The 21,181-nt window shown below is 39.8% G+C and overlaps 1 protein-coding gene across 2 annotated transcripts; it reads left to right on the forward strand.

Moving 5' to 3' along the window:
- The first annotated feature begins 561 nt into the window (after positions 1–561).
- Positions 562–21,136, forward strand: UBE2D1 (ubiquitin conjugating enzyme E2 D1). 2 transcript variants are annotated; one of them, XM_064145016.1, is made up of 7 exons: positions 562–738; positions 9,948–10,011; positions 10,106–10,137; positions 12,791–12,868; positions 13,149–13,254; positions 15,396–15,489; positions 18,374–21,136. In XM_064145016.1, exons 1-7 carry the CDS (start codon positions 715–717, stop codon positions 18,417–18,419), a joined length of 444 nt encoding a protein of 147 aa, XP_064001086.1. In that variant the 5' UTR covers positions 562–714; the 3' UTR covers positions 18,420–21,136. The 2 variants fall into 2 exon arrangements, with proteins under 2 accessions (XP_064001086.1, XP_064001087.1); XM_064145017.1 differs by lacking the exon at positions 562–738 and adding an exon at positions 12,250–12,368.
- Positions 21,137–21,181: the final 45 nt, after the last annotated feature.

Here is a 21,181-nt window from a genome sequence, read left to right on the forward strand (position 1 = left end):
CCTTCCCAGCCCGCCCGCCCGCCCGCCCGCGAAATGGCGGCGGAGCCGCGCCTCTTAAAGGCTTTCTTCCCGAGCAAATAGTTGCGGCGGCGTTGCGATTGGAAAAAAGTTAGGGACAGATGTTTGAGCAGTCCCTGTTGTGGCACAATAAGCCATGGCTTAAACTGAAAGAAGGGAAGCTGGAACTAGACAGAAGAAATATTTCACATTGAGGGTAGTACGACCCCGGCTTAGGTGGCCCGGAGGTGGTAGAAGCCCCATCCCTGGAACCATTCCAGGTCGGGTTGTTTGAGGCATGAGCAACCCACTCTAACTGCATATATCCCTGCTGACTGCAGGGGGTTGGACTGGATGAACTTTGGATCCCCTCTGAACCCAGGTCGTTCTGTGCTGCTCTGAAAGCAACTCGCCGCACGGGTGCGGTGAATGCCGAATGGGAAGGACACGTTTCAGAGTCACAGCAGTGCCCCCTCCCGCCGCGAGGGGGCAGCAGCGCCTCCGCTCTCCCCACGGACTGCACTTCCCGGCGTGCCCCAGGGAGGGCTCCGGGGCAGAGAGTGACGGAGGTTGCGCGTGCGCAAGCGGTCACAAAGGGCCCGGCGGAGCGCGAGCCCGGCCCCGCCTGCTCGCTCCCGCGGCGCGCGCCGATGCCGTTAACCGCCTGCACCGACCCCCGCCGAGTCGTGTCCGTGCCGCCGCCTGCTCCGCGCTCCCATGGCGCTGAAGCGGATACAAAAGGTGAGTGGGGCTTCCGCGGCGGGAGCGGGGCTGGAAGGGCCTTCGCCCACCCGCGGGTGATCGTGGGCAGGGCCGCGGCTCAGCGGGAGGCGTCGCGGGAGCTCTTGCCCCGCGTTGTCTTGCCTAGGGCTCGTCCTTCCGTACTCCTGGGTCGTTCCTTCGCTGCTCTCCCCCAGCCGCCAGAGCCCGTCGGAGCCTCGCGGGGCCTCCTGAGGGCGGAGAGGCCCAGCCCGACGCGGGGCGCGGCTGTCCCGATCTTAGCGGGTGTGAGGTGGAGAGAGAGGAGCTTGTGTGGGTTTCCTCACGGTGTCGGGACTCTTCGCCGTCTTAAAGGCCCCCACCCTGTGTCAGTCCTTTAAACTTTCCTTTATGAACCGTCGGAGAGCTTTCCCAGGGGCACGGCGCTGTGGCTGTGAGGTGGTGGGTGAAAGGCGATGTTGTGATAACGGGTTATCTTTAGCAGAGGTGTAAGTAAGAGATCTGTTGCCAAAACACCTTGTTCCTGTTGTGCACGGCTTGGTTAGCTATGTGCCGAAGTTGTTTTTTTTTCCACGTTAGGAAATGCTGTCAGCCCAGGGCTTCATATGACCTTCGAATATATCACAAATGTCATTTTTTGGGGGGGTAATATGTGTAAAAGGGTAGATTTTAAGCGACAAATCAGTGTTTAGATTTCTTTTGTTTGGCAAGACCGTATTGGTCATTGTACCGTACAGACAACAAAGGCACTAGGGATGGTAAACACAAAAGTTGAGTCCATGTTGGTGCTTTGGGTATGTTACAGACTCCATGGTATTTTGTTGCTATTGACGTACCATGTTTAGTTGATGTTTATGCTATCCTGGTTCTGTGACCGTGCTGTAATTTCTTGTTCTGGATTCCCTTGTGCTGTTGGAGAACGTTGGGCAGTACAGAATTCTCATCCTGTAACGCCAGTTAACATTGTAGCAGGCAAATTCGGGATATCCTACAATAGATGCAAAGTTATTTCTCTCATTGATATTATGCTTTACAGGCAGTGTGATAAGGGGAGATTTTTGTTACTTATTATCACATGTTTGTTCCTAATGCTGGATTTGAACATTAGATCAAATACTAGTGAATTAGGTGTTAGAGAAAAGCCTGGATGAGGCACTTAGTGCCACGGTCTAGTTGATTAGATAGGGCTGAGTGATGGGTTGGACTGGATGATCTTGGAGGTCTCTTCCAACCTGGTTGATTCTGTGATTCTAAATAACCACAGAGATATTCCTCTAGCAATAACTGCCTTGCTTCTCCATGTTGTGAGAATGTTTTGCCTTTTGTTGCCTTTTTTATTTCACACCTGTTCTTGAACATCTCTTTATTCTTGTATTATTATGAAAAGGATTGTTCTGAATACCCTTTCTTTGTTTTTGTTCAGTTTTATTCTGCTAACATGAACAAAGTGGTAGTCTTCTGCCACTTGAGATGGAGTGGTAGTTTGTGGCTTTCCAAATTAGGTTCTGTTAGGATAGGATTGTTCTCTGCATTTTTTTCTTATCACATTTTTTGTGTACCTTTTTGCTTTACAAACTTCCATATGTATTGGGAACCCACGATTGTCTTTAATGTGGTATTTTAAAGGTTTGTGCTTGGTAGATGTGAAATTATGGGTAGATTACTTAAGAGAGAGAGCGGATTCCTTCCCTTTAGACTCCTTAGATTCTATTTCTACTCTTTGAACACTCAGAAGTGCTTACTGGGATGCTGACTTGGAGGTAGTACAAGATTTTCTGATTACACACTACCTTCTGTCTATTAAGAGACATGAAGAAATGTCACGATGCCTGAGATGAGTTTCAGAAGTAGTCACATCTTGCTTTTAGTTTGTTGCAGGGGTGGTTATTGCTGTTTTTCTTAATTAACTACCTTCATCACTATCTACTGCTTTTTGCAAAGTAAGAAAAATAGCTATTAGGGGGATTTGGTCAGCAGTCTGCCTACTGAGCAGTAGAAGAGGAAGGTGAAAAGTAGATATGGAAGTTTCAAATGGAAAGTTGACATGTAGTGGAGAAGTTCAAAGAGACAAACTATGTGGATGTCACTGTAATATGTAGATCTTTCCTGAAAATTATGGAACCAGAAGTTTAATGTGCATGAAAAATGTTTGCATGATGATTTGTTTATCTCATCTAACTCCTTGATGTTTCTGACTAGCTATGACGTTCAATAGCTGTGTTGTATCAGAAGGAATAGAAGAGTAGAGGAAATGAAGGACTTTGGAATTTCAGAAAGTGCCTAGAGGAACTTTTTGGAGAACAAAGCACTGTTAGAAAACACAATGGTATTACTTGGGAGCTTGTCAGTCTAGACATACTGTCTGAAATTAATCTTGGGTGGTTTGGGGGTGGCTGAGAATTGAACTTTAACTCAGCTCAGGAATTATGGTGGCAAGCTCAAGTATTCGCAATTATGTTGTGAATATTTGTAAATAGTTTTGCCAATTTACAATAGCATTGCCGTTGTGACCTGTGTAGCTGCATCCTGTCTTTTGTTGATGAGCCTTGAGGACTGATCCTCAAAGGAGGACAATATGTGGACTTCAAGACTACACACTGGTAATGGAAAGATTTGTAGCACTTGAGAGCTTTCTTTTTAAATGAGCAACTGAATAACCGGTGAACGTGAGGTGGAGGAGCAGTGAGGCAACAAAGCCCTGAATGTGCAAACACAGCCATGGGTGCTGCACTCATGACAAATTCATCTCGGAGTTTCTCAGCAGATCTCACAAGCACAGGGGATTCTTGCTCGTAAGCTGAGTGGCCTGTGTTATTTGACCTTGTCACTGCTTTGCTTTGCCATTGCATGAAAGAGAGGTACTGTGTTTATGTGCTGTCCAAAATTTGGCTGTACTTTGTGAGTGGTGTGGAATAGGTGTTCCTTGGGGCAGGAGTTGCTTCTCTCATCTGAAGCACCAGTGGAAGAGGAACAGTTGTTTTTGTGGGTGTTGTCAGTTCCAGATGTTGCAAATGATGAAAGCAAAACAAACACCGAAGGTCTTAGTTGGAGAGGGCCATTAAGCCAAAAAGCTTTTGTTGTTGCCACTTCCGGAAACAGAGACTCTGACTTCTGTGCAAGGCAGAAGATAATTCAGGATGGCAGGTTATGAAAGTTAGTGCAGAGGTTGGTTCTATCCATCTATCCTTATGTGGAACTAGTTTTCTAAGATCCTGTTGTGCTAGTTTGAGCCTAGGTGGGATATTTTAGTGAGAGGAATTAGATATAGGCTGTGAAGAGGAAACAATAGTGATGTCTACTTATAGGCTTGCTGAGATGTATAAAAGCAGACCACAAACATAGATAACAAAGTTGCTCTCTGGCTTCTGGCTGCCTCCATTCTCTCCCTAACTTGCTGTCTGTGTAACTAATCCCTCTGCTTCCTAACCTCCCCGGCTGATTCTCCAGATTCACCCTGAACATAAGGCAAAGTCTGGGATAAAGTAGAGGGGTGGAAAGGAGGTGAAAGGATGGTTGGGAGCACCTCCTGGGGACTCTGGTTTCTGGGAGGACTGCTGTGCTTTTGTATTACTTTTTAACTTGTATATTTTTATATATATATATATAGTAAATACCTGCTTGTATATTGTGCTAACCTGTAAATATAAAGCTTTATTCTTTTATTTCCAGACACTGAGTCTAATCTGGGTGATTTTTTTTTTTTTTAAGTGGGGTGGGGGGTGGGTGGGTAACACCCAAACCATCACACCTGTTCAGAATTCTTTGTGTACATACCTAATTGTGAGATTGCTGTCCTGGCAGTTCAGAAATCCTGCATTTGTGGTTGTTTCTTTAGTGCTAACATGTGTTAATATTGTGCTTGTTTTGAAGTATATCCAAACCTGGTATTTACTTTTGTTAGAGGAATTTTTTTTAATTGATTTAGAAAAAAAATTAGAAGAAATTTTGAAACCAGTTAGAAGAGACACATTTGACCACTGGTTAAAAACAGCTTCTGTTGATGCATAGTGCTTGATTGTTTTTCACTGACAGCTCAGTAAGAACAGAAGCATTCAGACATTTAGATATATCAGTGAACTGTGTCTCTTTCAGTATGGTTTTCATGTATGCATGGGACAATGGGACATAGGACTTAAATATTTGCATTGAAAAAAATCTGTTATTGTAAATTGAAGTAAATGTTACTGGTATCTGTGGTTTTGACTTTCAACTATTGAGTCACATGCTGTCTTTGGATGGTAATAAACATAATGAGTAAAGTTATTTTGGGGATCCCTGGTGTAAAATGTTTTAATTAGCCTTAAAATACCAACTGTGATATCACAACAATTTGGTCTGTTGTTTTTTTTTCATTAGAGCAATGTATGCAAATACATCCTTTATTACTAAGACTATTAAGAACTCTTGTGATAAGTGTTTGCTTTACATTTCCCAAGTTTACAAAGAACAGAGACTCCCTTAATGTAAGTTTAATCACCGGGGCTTTTTTTGACAGATGTTTTCCAACAGCATTAATGTAATAGCAGTATGAGTGTGGAGTTGGTGGGAAATGAGTCTGTGGTCTACAGTATCTTTTATTCAAGAAATTAAGAACCTTGCTTGCAAGTATAAACCTCTGTATTTTAAATACATGTGGAAAAGGACTCTAGCTGGGGGTTTCTGTCAATTAGGGAATTAAAATAGCTTTCTGTGATGCTTTGTGCAGTTTATTTTGGTCTTCTGATAGTCTTCAGTCTTTTCTTCCTGACAAACTAAAAAGGGATGTTTTTAATGCTTTGTTTGTTTTTGTTACAACTCATAGCTATTGAGGGTCTGTGATTACTGTGCTGAGAATATTTCCTTGTCAATGTATCGTTTACAGTCCCGTTTTAGTAGCTTTTTAGGAGAGAATCTTGACTGGGAATGGAGCATGTAAATATTAAATTTGCCTTCCAGTCTTTACTAACTTCATGCCTGTATGGAATACATCCTGTATTCTTCGACAGTGAGTACTAGTCTGCACATGCAGAACCATTGTCAGCACTTATGGTTTCCTATAGCATAGATGTTTTACATCTCTTAATTTTTACAGTTTTGCCTCAGGCTGCCTACAGATATTTCAGTGAAAATGAAGTGATGACTTGGAGGCTTGTGCTGACTTCCAGTAATTGCTGATGAGCTGTTGTAGCCTTATGCTCCTTATTCCTCTATCAGCTGTCCTCACTGGTCATGGCTCCTTCTTGCCTTTGTGCTCTGCTGCTGGTCTGTAGTTGCAAACAGGAGAAATAGTTTGCTGCAGCACCTATCTGTTGCAAGCAGTGACAGAATTAACAATATTCTCTCCTATTCTGTGGTATTTTCCATGTTTGAATGGATTAGAAGATTTATTCCTACCACTGTCCTCATCTTAGCTGTTTTCTCTGTACTAGTTTACCCTGGCTGTACTGGGATAGCATGGCACATGTTTAAGCTCTTCATAAGCTTTTATGCTGTGACATTCACCAGTGTTTGAAATAACTCATACATCTGCCTCTTGCAGACAAAATCTTGGCTTTATGTATTCCCATAAAAGATGTCTTACCACTGTATGTTGTCATTTGTAGTGTTGAGTTTACTGTTTTGAAACCAAATCTACACTGCTTTGAGTTCTAGATCCTGTTTGTTAGCCTATCTACATCAAGCTTTTGAACCAGCACTTTCCATTCCAGTGACTGAAAATACTGGTAAAGACAAGTCCTTGAAGTAAACAGAGCTGCATCATGCAGCTACATGGTGATAATCCATAAAACATGAACAAAGCTGCTGGAACCAATTACCACTTAGAATTACAGGGGAATCTTTAGTGTTGACTGTGAGTGCCTTACATACTGTTCTCTTGCCCTTACACTTTGTAACTTTTGACTGAACAAGTTTTGGGACCTCTTGTGGTGAGCATCTTTATTGCTTTGTATAGTGAATTCTTGTGTTCATCTTACCATTCTTTTCTGAATATGTGAAGTCATGAGGCATTTTTTTCTACATCTACTTAATCCAAAGAATCATCACAACTGTTCTGCAGTGTTTGATTCCGGATGGTGTCAGTTCAGTGTGAATCAAAGTCATTCTGACTATCTCCTTGCACCATTTCAAAAGATGATGGAAGGCTTTAAATCTCAATCTTAAGATCTCCAGATAATTTTGCTTTGACACTTAAACAGCATAATTAACAATATAAAGTTTAACAGTTCGTAGTTATTTTTCATAGCTTAATACAAACTGCTGTATGTGAAGGCTCAGACTTTTCATGCTCTCCTACAAAGTTTGATGTTTAAATATACAAATGGTAACATTAGTCTCAGTATGTTATTTCTTACGATTGGAAAATATGCCTTGAATTTGCTCTGTTAGGAAGTTTGGTCTGCCTTTGTTTCCTAGCAGTAGAAGCTCTCTGACTATATCTGTAACACTGCTGTTACTGAAATCAGCTGAAGGAAGCTTTTTCTTCATCTTTTTAAAGGAAATCTTGGTAACAGGAGTTGATAGTTCTGGGTCTCATCAAAGTGTTTCTAAAAACATGGGGGGGTTTCCTAGTAGGCAAACTTCAGTGCTTTTAGTCTGGAAAAAAAGAAAGAGGAGTCATCCCCAGTCCTTGCCAATTCTGAAGTACATGTGTATACGCAGAAGAAAACCAGTTAGTGTGTACATACAGACCTGGATGAAAGAATCTAGCAAATGAGAGTACTATAATAGAGTGGTGACTCTAAAGTGAAGTGCCTGCCTAGCGGTTTGCACATGCATAAGGAAATGTTCGCATATAATTTAGAGACCTTTTGAAGAGTTCAAGCAACATATTTTTCCCATCATTGCCTTCAGTTGTGTAGTCAGCCATGACTGCCCTCAACCACATGATGCTTAGGCTTTGAGTTCTCCATTTTGGCTAATGGTCTGGCGTCGCTGGCCTTTTTTTAGTGTGTGTACGAGACTTAATCTTCTCATGTTGGGCTAGATCTTGAGTTGCAAATTAGAGTAGACAGTGGCTGTAACAGCTCTGCTGCTGCTAATGCTTTTGCAACTCTCTTGTGACTCCTGGAAACTTGAGACTTGTTGACTCCTTTCATGTACTGGTGATCTTGGCTCTACATAGATTGCTGGTTCTCTGTTGCTCCCTTAGTGAAATCTGAATCCTCTGATTAAAAAAGGAACTGCACTTTTAAAGGGTTTTGCTGTTGCCTTTCATAGTCTAAGTCTAGTCTAGAGCGTTGTTCCTGGACCTGTGTGCAATTTTGCCAACTGAATCAAGGGCAGATGAGTAACTCTAGCTGGCAACCTGAGCTATTTCATTATTTGAAAGAACTGTCTCTTCTATTCTAAATCAGTGATTGTGAAGTGCGACTTCAGAGCCAGTAGTAACGTTTCAGACAGTTAATAGAGCAGCAGATAATTTGCAATGCCTTTCTTTGAGGTCAGGGAAGAGACTGGCCCTGTAAGAGGTGTACCTGAACTTAGGTGTTAGGACCACAGTAAATCTGGTCCCTCAGACCTGTGAATGAGTTGAAATATTTACTGCATGTCATAAATGGATAAATACATCACAGCAGTTGAGGAGTATGGAGTTTTACCCTTCAAATTGTACATAAGGTCTGTTTAGATACACAAACTGTGCACTTGAATTCACCTTCAGTCTAAACCTTGATTTTTAGAAGTAGTTTTCTTGACTGATGATTTCTAAATAGAAATATTTCCACTGTTACTTGTTAAGCTAAATGCAAAGAGGTATTTGCAGACTTCATTATGTCTACTTTTAATTTAAATTTGTATGTTTTGAGTAACGACTAGAGTGACACAGGCTTTTTTAGCTTATTTTGATAGGAGCATTTGCAAATCATTGTGAATCTGGCTGCAGCACAGTTTTTATCAGTTTAGACTTGGAAAAGGCAGACACTAAAAGTAGTTTATTGAATGAGAGAAGTAAAATAAACCAACACTAATGACTGACTTGTTTTGCATTTGTTATAGCTGTGACAATTCATGTCAAAAGCTGAGCTGGTTTTGTGTAATAATAATAAATTTAAATTATTGTGTGGAATTCTGTAAGAGAAATCAGTTCACTTGGAAAAGCTTCTTTGAGTGATTCTTTTAAATTTCAACTTAGGGTTTGGGGTTTTTTAATTAATCATTTTGAAGAAAAGCCATGCAGGGGATTTGTGATGGTTTGGGTGTTACCCACCTCCCCCTTATCCCCCCACTTTTGGAAAATCACCCAGACTGGACTCAGTGGCTCTGGAAATTGAATGAAGCTTTGTATTTACAGCTTAGCACAATATATGGACATATATTTACAATATATACAGTTATGTACAGAAATATGCGAGTTAAAAGGTAATACAGAAACACAGCAGCCCTCCCAGAAACTTGAGTCCTCAGGAGGGTTTCTCAACCACCCTTCCACCTCCCTCCTACCTCTCCATCTTACTCAAGACTTTGCCTTATGCACAAGGAAGATTGCAGGGTCAGCCAAGGGGTTAGGAAGCAGATAGATTTAGTCACACAGATGGCAGGTTAGGTTAGAGAGAAGTTCACTCCAAAAGCCCAGACAGCGACTGTGTTATCTATATTTTTGTTCTTATATATCTCAGCAAGCCTGTGAGTGCAGTAGACATCACCATTGTTTCCTTTTCACAGTTTGTAATCTAATTCTTCTCACTAAAATATTCTAGCTAGGCTCAAACTAGCAGAGGATTAAATTGTGGTATGGTAAAAAAGCCATAGAGCTACTGTATTTCCTTCATTTTATAATTTATTTAGGAACTTTTTTGCTATGTTCATAGATCATCTAAGTAGACTCAACAAGTGTCCATAGATTAGCCAGTGAAGGAAGCTTCTGTAAAATCAAAAGGTAAAGCATCAGTCAGATTAGCATGTGAATTTATAAATTAAGCAGTGAATTTACAGAAATTCCTCATGTTCTTTTTTTTCCCTGCATCTGCATCAGTATGTATAGCATGAATTTGATTTAATGAACTTGTCTAAAGTTAAATACTTGGACACATCAATTTATAGCACAGAGCTATTTTTACCTGCAGACTCATCTGGCAAAAAAAGAATCCCTTCTAGTATAAGTGGGCATTTAAAGTGTTAATATCTATTAAAATACCACCAGTCAGTTTAATACATCTTGTTTGTGTTTTCAGTCTTGAAGTGATGCTGCTGAGTGGTCTGTATTTCACCACATCACCTACATAGTCTTTTAGATGTTTATGTATTTCTTACAGGAACTGAGTGACCTGCAACGAGACCCACCAGCCCACTGTTCTGCCGGCCCTGTTGGAGATGATTGTAAGTTCCTCATAGTTCATTTCCACAGCTGACTGTTTTTTTTTTCTTTCCAAAAATCTTGGGAAATTTCTAATTGTGTCTTTTTGACTTTCAGTGTTCCACTGGCAAGCCACAATTATGGGACCTGTAAGTATATAATTCTTGCCCATTAGAAGACAGACCTTGTTTCCCGTTTTGTTACAGAAGGATTAGTTTGGGGTTCTGTAGACACGGCAGTCACATTCAGCTGCACTCTGTACAGATGAAAGCGTTAGGGTGGGATTGTGGGTTTTAGTAGTCTGAAACCAGCTCCTCTGTGTAACTCTTCAAAATTCGTCCTCTTCGTGAAGTTAGAGGTGCTTAGTCAGTCAACTGAAATGTCATCGCTGATAATGGGGGCTGCAAAGGGAAAATCTTGCCTGTCAAAGATGATCAATTCTGGAAGAACATTGATCTGAAAGGAGAAAGGTTGGCTGTAATCAAATGTTCAAGCTGGTAGCTCTAAACAAGAGAAGAGTTGTATACCATGCCTTGGGGCTTTTAGGTAGAGCTCATTTAGCTGTCATGTGGGTCTGGCAAAATCCACTGTCTATTGTGAACTGTAAACCAGCAAGTGTGGGTACTTCTGGCTTCTGTATGAGGGAGATCTCTATAAAGACCCCATTTTTGACTCTTATCAAGGAATTGACATAAGAAAAAGCAATAAATCTTAAACACACAGAATTCTAAGGGATATCTGGAAAGGGTTGTGTTTTTAGCACAAAAAATAAAGAACAACATGACATGAGGGAAGGGGTGCTTATTAGTATCACGGTACAGAGTTTGTTTTCCTGGTGTTTTCACTTTGGACTTAATATTTTGGAAAGAAGAATGCCTGGTTCAGATGGTGAGCTGAATCACTGAGTTGAAATTTTGAGAAAATCCTTTATCCATTAAGATGCAACATCACATGGTGATGAAAACTGAAATTGTCTGCAGTAAGACTTTCTGCATTTTTAGCACAGCTGCTCTGAAGCAATGAAAGATCAGTTACTAATTTGGAGTCTGTTGTCCAACTTGTCAATGGCCCAGCAGCAGCTGAAGTGATGGTGGCAAGTTTTGCTGTAGAATACTAATGCTTTCTCCATTTTTCCTTTAACAACCGTTCTTTCACATACAATGTCATTCTGACCCTTGCCCTCCTGCTCTGCTTAAAGGTGAATGACAAAACGGCAAAGAAGAGTTAACAAAAGCTTACTTGCTGATTGCCACGGATAATGTCTCTCTCTTGAATGACCCTGTCACCTGAGACGGGGAAATACTAGCACATAAATCCCATCTGAAGTTCGTGGGTTTTTCCTTCCAGCTTGCTTTTAACTTTTGTATACTGTAGAGGAAAACATTATTTTTGCTTCAGATTCTGTATATTTTCTCTAGTCAAGGATAAGAAAGAACATCCATTGCCAATCTTTCTCAGCTGTAGATGCTGAGACACAAAAAAACCCACTGTCAAGATAGTGACCCTTCATCTTGGTAATATCAGGAAATAGGGATGCATGTTCTGTATGTTTCCTGGTGTCCTGAAAGAAGCAGAGGCATAAAGCTTACCTTCATAATTCACTTCCCACGTGAAAATGCAGGCTAAGCTCTTCTGTCCATGGGCATCATCAAAGTCTTTCATATACCTCACTCAAAGTGTAATGTGATCTTACTTTGCCTTCTCTCTGGCACTGAAGTTGTCTCACCTTCAGCTTGTTTTAACTTTGACATGTCCATTTAATACACGTGCAAACAGTCCTTTCAAACCTAGTAGGAGATACAGTGGCAATCTCTTCTGATGTCAATGCTGACTTCTTGGCAATACTTTATATAACCTGCCTTATGTTGCAACGCTGCATTTTGAATGTGTAAGATGACATGTCATAGTAGACTGTTTATGACTTTACCTCTTACATTCCCCTCTAAAACTGTAATTTTTTGCTCATTTCTGAAGTAAATGTACTTTCTGAAGTCTGCCTTTTCTTCCATAAGAAAACCCAAAAAAATTCATCTGTGTTGAGACTGAGTAATGAGTGAGGGTTTTTTCTCTGCCTTTAATCAGAAACGGCAGTGTTGCTCTTTGTCATTTAGCATTGAGACTTTTACCCTCACTTTTTAAGCCAATAAAGCTGAAAGATTTCCTCAACAGATGACTACAACAAAGTGATTTCTATCTATTAACTATGTGCAACCTGGACATAAACCTGTGCACATGTTCTCTAACAAAATGCATGTTCACAGATTTGTACAGGTCACAAAGATGTTGTGTGTTTTAAAACTCCCCTGATGTCATCATGAGCAACTGAGTTATGTTGGAAATTCCTACTCTTTGCATCTGCAAAGAGAAACCACTTCTTAAGGTAAGTACGTTTGTAGCTTAAGGATGGAGAAGGATCAGAGCAGCTGTGGTGTTGCACGGAGACAGGATTCAGAACACTTGCTCTGGGTTTTGTATTCCTTCTGGTGTGGTGGAGCTGATGGATCGTCGGTTCAAACACTGCTCCTTCCTTTGCTCTGCCCAAGAAGGGCAGCACCTTAATAGCCTTGTTGGGCTACTGCAGTAGTTGTTACAGTTGTCTCTACTGCAGCTCTGCAGGCCAGTGGGAGGGTTCACTTCCCTCTCTGCCTTCCCAATACACAGCCTGTAATGGGCTGTGTACTGGGGAAAAAGTGGATTTTCTAAGACACTTCCCAGCCTTGGGAAGTTATCTGTATTCAGAAGGGAAGCTGCAAAATAACTGAAATATATTAATGCGTTCCGTTTATTTTGTTTTTTCCCCAGCCTGACAGTGCATATCAAGGGGGAGTTTTTTTTCTCACAGTACACTTTCCAACAGACTACCCTTTCAAACCACCAAAAGTAAGTCCTTCCTCTCAAAACTCACACTGTTGTTTTTGGGGTTTTTTTTTGGTCAAAGCTTTGTATCTCTGTTTTAGCTCTCTGAGGCTTAACTTTAGAAGTTAAAACCGAAAAGACCAGTAAGAGGATGCATGTCCATAGTGGATGAGCAAGTATGTCTCTACAATAAATTGTGTTGGCAGATTAGTATGACTGGAACTGAAGGGACAAAGTTAGGGATTCCACATGTAATAAACAGAACTGGATGTTACTTGTTTGTTTTGTTTTTTTTTAATTTCAGATTGCTTTTACAACAAAAATATACCACCCAAACATAAACAGCAATGGAAGTATTTGCCTTGACATCCTGAGATCGCAGTGGTCACCAGCTCTGACAGTATCTAAAGGTAACCTCACAGGTTTGCTTATGTCTTCATGATATTCCTTGGTGCTACTTTGTGTTTTGGTGCACTAAGGATGGCAGAAGGAACTCTCTCACCCTGCATGTGACGGAAGTGGCAAATTCCATTGGAATTCTTGTACAGATGTCACATTATATAAAATGTGTGTTGCAGTGAAAAGTTCTAAACCAAGATGGGTGGGATAATAAATGGCCAATAAGCCTGCAATGCAGCTTCTGTATTATAGCTGACTCTGCATGCAAAACTGAGGAGAAACTCATGAGCAGATCTTCAGAATTGAAGTAATGAAGTAATAAGAATATAAATAGAAAACCTTGATGCTGATGTGCGTGGGCTTTACCTGATTGCTTATTGAAGGTTCTTTGGGTTTCCTGAGCATCCTTGTGTGGGCTAAGGTCTTAATTACACTTTATTTTAAAATGAGATAAATTGTTCTGGTTTGCTTTTCTCTGTCAGAAGAATATTTTTAACATTTAGCTGCTTTCAAAGACATCAGTAAAAGACTTACTAAAATATTCTAGCCCCGAAGTTGAACTATCTCAAATGGAACACTGCAGATTTTTGGAACATTGAGGTTAGAATTAAGCAGTTCTTTGTGTTGTAGGCATTTTGTTGCTTCAAAAGCTGCTGAAAATGTGGGTGTTATCGTTTTCTCTCTTCCATCTTCAAAATGCTTAGGCATGCTTTCAGTCATATTACAGAAAGGTCTTATGGCTCAAAAGGTTAAACAGTATCAAATCTTGCTCCTGTGCCCTACAGCTTTCTCAACGCCATGCTTTTTTTAGAACAGAGTCCTTGTATTTGGCCGATGAGCAAGGAAAATAATGTGTTAGTCTTTGTCAGAGGAACTTGCTGAATAAAATCTATTTTAACACCATGTCCTCAAATAATTGATGAAGACAAGAGTTAGTCTTGTGTGTAGTTGGCATCAACTTTCCACAGAACCAGATTGTTTATTACTGAGCAAAAAATTGTCTTGTATCTAGTTATTTAGAAGGTGGCATTTATATGGTGTTTAAGAGTCTGCATTTACAACTGAAGACTCAAGGGTTTTAGCTTCTCAGCACTACCCACTGTTCAGTTGTTGAAGCATCTTGCAGTTATAGTCTGCTGTCCTTATGTTCTGATTTGATGTGCTTGCACATTATATACTTCATAAGCTGGAAATCAGCTGGGTGGTTCATGGGAGTTTCTCCTTTGAAGGTTTTGTTTTACTGAATCCAATGATTACAAAATACTGCTAGCACCAGGTAGTTACCAGGTATTCTAAGCCAATTGTCTAACGTTCCAGGTGTTTCTGGCACGTCATACTCACATGTTTAATTTTATGAAGTGATCTGTCTTGCTACAGCTGAACATAGGCATTAGTCCAGGCTCTCTGGTAGCAAGTCAAAGCATATTCTTATGGCAGCATCCAGTTCCCTTGCACAACACATTTCGAGTCATTTAAGTTTGTGCTCGTGTCATGTATTTATAGTAGCTCCAAGTATAAACCCAGCAACTTTCTGAAAAATATGGACTGAAAACATTAGAAAAATCAAACATTCTTGGTCCAACACCAGGAAATGAATATGGAACTCAAAATGAATGTGGTACTCTAAGAGAATACCTGCACATAATGCTGAATGCTGCTGAAGTATTTTCTGAAAATGGAAATACCAAATTAAGTGAAATGCTGATACAAAGGAGAGAAAAACTGTTGGCACAGAAGTGAGGAGGGATATGCAGAAATAGAGTATTGCATGGCTGTCTAGTAGTAACAGTTTTAATAATCTTAAGTAATTGTAGATGCAAGAGCTTAGTTCGGTCAGATATTTATTGGTAACTATGTAGTCTGCAGTTGGTTTAATGTTCATGGGTTAAAACATGGGAGAGCAATCATTACAAAGGCACATGTCCATGGGTTTCAGGTTCTCTAGGCTAGTATCAGGTGTTGTGTACTTAGCACCTAGAAAAATGATGCTGTATAAACATATCTAAGCAGAACTGTGATGTGAAAGCATATTACTAATATGTAGGCTTTCTAATCTCCCTTCTACCACCCTCCCTCAGAGGTTAGGGATATATTAAAGGATTGCAGAAATAAAGCAAACTAACTTGTTTAATCAAGTATCTCTTTCATTTAGTTTTATTGTCCATATGCTCCTTGCTTTGTGATCCTAATCCAGATGACCCACTAGTACCGGATATTGCACAGATCTACAAGTCAGACAAGGAAAAGTGAGTATAACATATGTCTAAGTATGTCTCTGGTACTTGCTGACACTTCTGCTACACATCTTCTGTTTTAACTTTTAAAAAGACTCATGTAGATTTTCACAGCATTAGCTTTGTAAATCTTGAGGATATCATTCAGTGGATTGGGAAGTAGAAAACTGTAGGCATACACAGCTGATGGGTGCTTGCCTTTTCTCCTCACTTAGCTGCATAAAACCTTAACACTTCTGTGTTTCATCTTCATGTTAATGAAGAATGATTTCCCAAATATGAGTGATTTGTTTCTACTGTGATCTTCCAATTGAGCCTTTAGGATGTTAGGTCTGAGAGACAAATGTGTGATTTTGACACTATTTGGTTAAACGTAGGATAGCCCAGCATTCAGTTTTTCTTAGTACTAAGAACCATTGTCATGTTGCAGTTTACATCATCTTACAGAGAAAAAACAACTTTTTTGCTTTCTGGAACAGCTGTGGAACTTGCAGGAAGTTTCTGATGTTGGAAAGGTAACATGGACAGCACATAACTGAAGTATTACTTCTATGCTAAACTTAATAGTACTTTACTAACTAGAACTTCATTCTGGCATCTTTTACTTACAATGCAGAAGCCCCTATATTTCCAGAACTTAATTTTATTTGTGCATCACTCCTAAGGACAGTTTTGAAACACTGTTTTCAACTACATGGGTGACTGAACCCTCATGATATCACATGAGATTCAGAGATCATGAGCAAGCCTGGTGCTCTTGCACCTCTCTAGAGTGATTCTTTAGAGCACTCAGACTTTGAATACTGGCATCTGTGGATATTCAAGCCAAGTGGTGCATCAGATTCCTAAGAGTTTGTTGCAGTTGTAGATGGCAGGAAGGTTGGGCCCTTTCTTCCACTTTGATTTTCAGATTGTTTCATAGAGGAACTACTACCTCTGTGTTTTTTTTTTTTTCCCTGTCTTTGGTGCTTACTGCTAATATCAGCTATCTGGTCCTCCTGGGCTTAGGAATGTCGTGCATGGAAAAGGTTACAGAATGTGTGTCTCCAGGAAGGAAATACTATTTAGCTTTTTGCTGGGAGATTTGTTGAACTGTGCTTCTGTATGTACTTAAAGCTGAATCCAGGATGTCATCTGCAGCCTGTCAGTGTTGCCTGTGCTGTCTTCTTTCAGAGCATTTCAGCACCTGTGAATTTTTCTAGGTTTGTGTGGTACTAAGACTTAAACACAAGATCAATTTGGGTTAGTAACAAGGAGTAGGAATCTCTAAGGTTTTCCAAATGCATCAAGTCATGAATTGCCAGGAATGGAATAACTTTCCCCAAGACTGATCTGTGACACAATTTCTGCTGTCTTTAACAATAGATGATGATGTTGTTGTAGTCATGCAGCATCTTGATAGGTTGCCTTACCATCACTCTATTTTTGACTTTTTCAAGCTTGGAAATGGTTATGGATTTAGTTTGGGGCAGACTTATTTTTGGTAATATTTTTGTGAAGTATTTCAGTTGTTAGACTGTCTGCTTCAAATTCTGTGGAATGTTTGTGACATCCAAAAGGATTTTTGACTTTCTGATCATTTGACTGAGAAATGGCTACCGTTTTTTTTTCTTTCTTTTTTTTTAGTACTGAAGACTTAATGCTTGTGGCCTATCACATAACACAGGTTCAGGAAAACTTGACTATTAGTTTTACCTTGAGAATTGAATAGAGGAGTGATGTAGATGTTTTGTCAAAGTCTATGGAAGTATTTCTCTCCCTAGAGTAAGAATTATTAAAATGTCAGTTTGATGTCTGATACAGTCAAGTGCCCACTTCTGAAGTGCTTGAACAATAGCAGGTAGTCTTAATATTGAGGATGTTATGCCTCGGCTTCTCCCTGTTTGTGTCTCAGTTCTTGTCCACCCACTTATTTAATAGTGATTTCAGCTATTGTGCTGCCTCTCTGTGAAAGAAGTGAACAAGGAATATATGTATCTCCAAAACTCAAAATTTAATCATTACTAGAAAAAGAACACTTAGTTTTGATTCTAGCTTTATCTTGTTATGATGTTCACCTATTAAAGTATTTTTAGACTCACCTTGGATTTAGGAAATGAAAGATATGGCAGGTTAAGCATTTGGGTATTTCTTTAGAAGAAAATGAAGACTTGTAGTACATTCTTAAAAAAAAAACAATTACTATATGAGTTGCTATACTGACTTTAAGAAAATATATGAAATCTTGTCAGCACTGTCTCTGGAGGTCCCAGAAGAAAGTACATCTAGTTTGAAGACTAGAATGTAGCATGTAAGGATGAGAGGGGAAGTTATTGCCTCTCTATGGACATGTATCTTCTGGGAGTGTTCATCAGCTTTCCACCAGAACAAAAGGGGCCAAGACTTAAAATTCACTCAAAAGCACTTTTCAGAAATTGTTTTCCTTTCAAATTCTGAAATGCAGATAGCAATGTAGAAGGGAGGTAAAAAGAAACATCCCTTGTGTCTTCTATCCCCTCCCTTTTCAAAACCAGTTAATTGCACTGAATTTTATGCAGCTAAAATGCATCAACTTCCAGATTGTTAGGATCGATACATGCTTAGAAATAATTGCAAGCAAATTGCTGTTAGAGTATAAATAAGGGAGTCAGTTGGGAAATGCAAAGTAAATATGCATGTGATAGGCATTTAAGACAAACCTGTGAGATTGGCTTTGAGTCTAAAGAGCTTTGGCGGGTAACCTTAGAAACTGAACATGCACTGGTTGCATTTCTGGGCTTTTAGACTATTTTACTATTATAAGAATCAATGCTGTGAAGTGAAAAGCTCAGTTACATCTGTGTTAAGTAAGCATGTGGCCATTGTCAGTGTATCACTAACAGCTTTTCACTGTAATGCTCTCTTTCTGCACATACAGATACAACAGACGTGCAAGAGAATGGACTCAGAAATATGCAATGTAAGCTTGTGAAGACTTTTTCATAAACCACAGAGTACTGTAAATTCTAGGATTTTTTCAAAGTTAGAAGGAAGTGGAGCACAGCTTACTGTTTTGGTGTGTCATGATGCCCCTCAAATTTTTTTTTTCCACCCATTTGTGTTTCTGGAGCAAATGAGAGCAAACTTCCAAAAATAAACCTTCTGACTGTGAGAAAGAATATTTATCCTTTTTGTATGCTTTGCAGAAGACATTTATGGTTTTTAAGAGTTGGATATCTGCATCTTCAGCCTACGAGATCCATTATGCAGTTGTAAAGCAACCAAATTATTTTTGCTGGAAAAAGTAGCTGTTTTTGTGATGAATACTGTATGTGTGTCCTTTAAAGTACATGGTCTGTTTCTTAAGTGTGTTTGAGTTTAATTTTTTTTTTTAGTTCACTTATATAATTTGGTTGGGTTTTTAAAATTTTATTTACTGTATAGACTATTTTATTTACCATGTAAGTCATTTCAGTTTAGACTGACTTGCTCATGCACAGTATTGGCAAGATACAACTGCTAGTATTGAAAATAATTGGAGTATCTCACCCATTGGGATAGTCTGAAGACTGACTGCAGACTCCTTAAAACATGAAATACTCTTTGCACTGTAATTCTTTGTATGCTGACTATGGAGAAACACTTGGTTTTGATTCTGTTGCATACTTGACTTAATTTTATTGCAATGTGAACTAATTGCACTGCTATGTAGGAAGTTGTGTAACCGTTTATGTTACCGTTCACAACTGATTTTTGACACATGGGCAACATAACACTATCCCAGACCTTTTACAAGTTTAAATGTAGCCTTTTCCATATAAATAAAATGTGTTTTCTACTACTTGTCTTGGCTATCTTATTTTTGAATCATGCATATCCTAAAAGTGCTTGCTCTAACATTAGAGAATCAGAATATTCAGCATGCATGTGTCTTGTAGAGAAAAAGGAAGGTAAAGCCATGCATCGCATACTATTTAATGTTGCAATTAATTTTGATGCTAGCTTTAGCCTGATTCATTTAGCATGTTGTGCCCATTGTTTTATGAAGGATTTTAACTAGTTTAATAACATGCTACTTCTATATTCCTTCAGGGTGGAAATAATGCAAGTGTTTAAGCATCAAACTCTTCAGTTGAGATAGTGTGTTTGCAGTATCAGAATGTTAAATGTTAGCTTCTCGTGCTTAAAACCAAATTGGTCCATTCACTGGCACTTCAGTTGCTGCAGACTAAGCATGTGGAAAGCCAGTTGTGTTGGTGAGGGGCAATCACTTCTGATCAAGTAGATAAAAAGCAGAAGAAACTATGATTTCCTACCATTTGTTGTTCTTGGGTATCTGACAACAAAAATGTGACTAATATTTTTCTCTGTACCTTGCACATGAAATAATAGTGACTTGGAGTTGGGAAACTTGTCATAAGTAAACAGTTTTTAGATCACAAAAATATTTGTGGGGTGGTTTTCTTACTGTAAGAAATGCCAGCTGGAATTTGAGGTGTGGACAGAAAGCATGTGTGACAGGAACTTTTATCTCTGCCCTTGGGTTACTGCTGTCTTCATGCTTGCTGACTTCCTCACCCAAATGGCATTTTGTTGGTGACAGATGGGCAAACGTCACTTCTGTGCTACGGTTTTATCTGTGATGCGATTGAGTTTCAAACCAAAAGCTCAGTGGAGAGTGGCTCTATTAATCTTTTAAATATCCTTGTTCACTTTGGATTGTAAGCTGAATCAATGTGGGGTGTTTTATTATTAAAATGAGTGCTTAATTATACTTGAACTAGGACAATGTAGCTAGGAAGGCAAAGCCATTGTTTATACTTAATGCTAAAACGGTGGTAGAAAACTCTGACCATCAGAATGTGTTCCCAGAGCTTTTATTTTTTCTAGCTGGGTAGTAATATGTTTGTACTGAAGTTACTTAAATGTTTGCAATATCTGTACTGTGAAATTGGAACTTTGATTTGCATCTCAGAATAATCATATTCTTTTGGTTTACCAGTTTGTATTAGAGATGGCTTGAAAACGTTTGTATTTGAGACATTTACTAACTGTTGCTTTTTCTGCTGTGTGCCATACACGTGAGAGTCGTTTTCCATCACAGTGCAAGAGCAGCAGGATGATCAGAAACCGAAGACCAGCAACAATGATTAAACATACCCCCCCAGATTTCTATCTTACAAACATGCTGGTTGGAGGCATGAAGATGAATCTGATTCGTATTGTTCTCAGCTGTTCACCTTTTCTTGCCTCTGGAAGGCTGCTTGAGATAACACATCCTTACGTAAGCTTTCAGTCTTTCAAGGTCTGGGGTGGATTTGATCTGTTAAGGTAACCAGCTCTAGCCCTCCTCAGAGTTCCTCGGTTAATGCATGCAGCGTAGCTCTAGGGAGGAAATGACAGTTAAGGTTACTTCATCCTCTCTTGTTTACTCTGGTGGAAAAAGCCCTGGCAGAGTCTCTGCACCTTTCCCCCTTTGTTCCTGTTTTTGCTGCGGTGTCTCCCGTTCCACAGCTGCAACCACCCCATTGTGCTCTGCCTAAGACAGCCGCAGCCAGAAGCTTGTTTTAAAGAGGAAACCAGTAACCCCGGACTGTGAATTTTTGGCCACAACTTGTCACCTGCTGCTTACTTTCTTTCTGATCTGTGTTGGTTTCGGCCTGCGGCCTCATACAATAAACACGGACGAATACTGGTAAAAGTATCTTGTGTCCCTCTTTTACAGGCGCCTCTCCCGGCTCCGGGC

The sequence above is a fragment of the Pogoniulus pusillus genome, chromosome 6, assembly GCF_015220805.1.
Source record: "Pogoniulus pusillus isolate bPogPus1 chromosome 6, bPogPus1.pri, whole genome shotgun sequence".
Lineage (NCBI taxonomy): Eukaryota > Metazoa > Chordata > Aves > Piciformes > Lybiidae > Pogoniulus > Pogoniulus pusillus.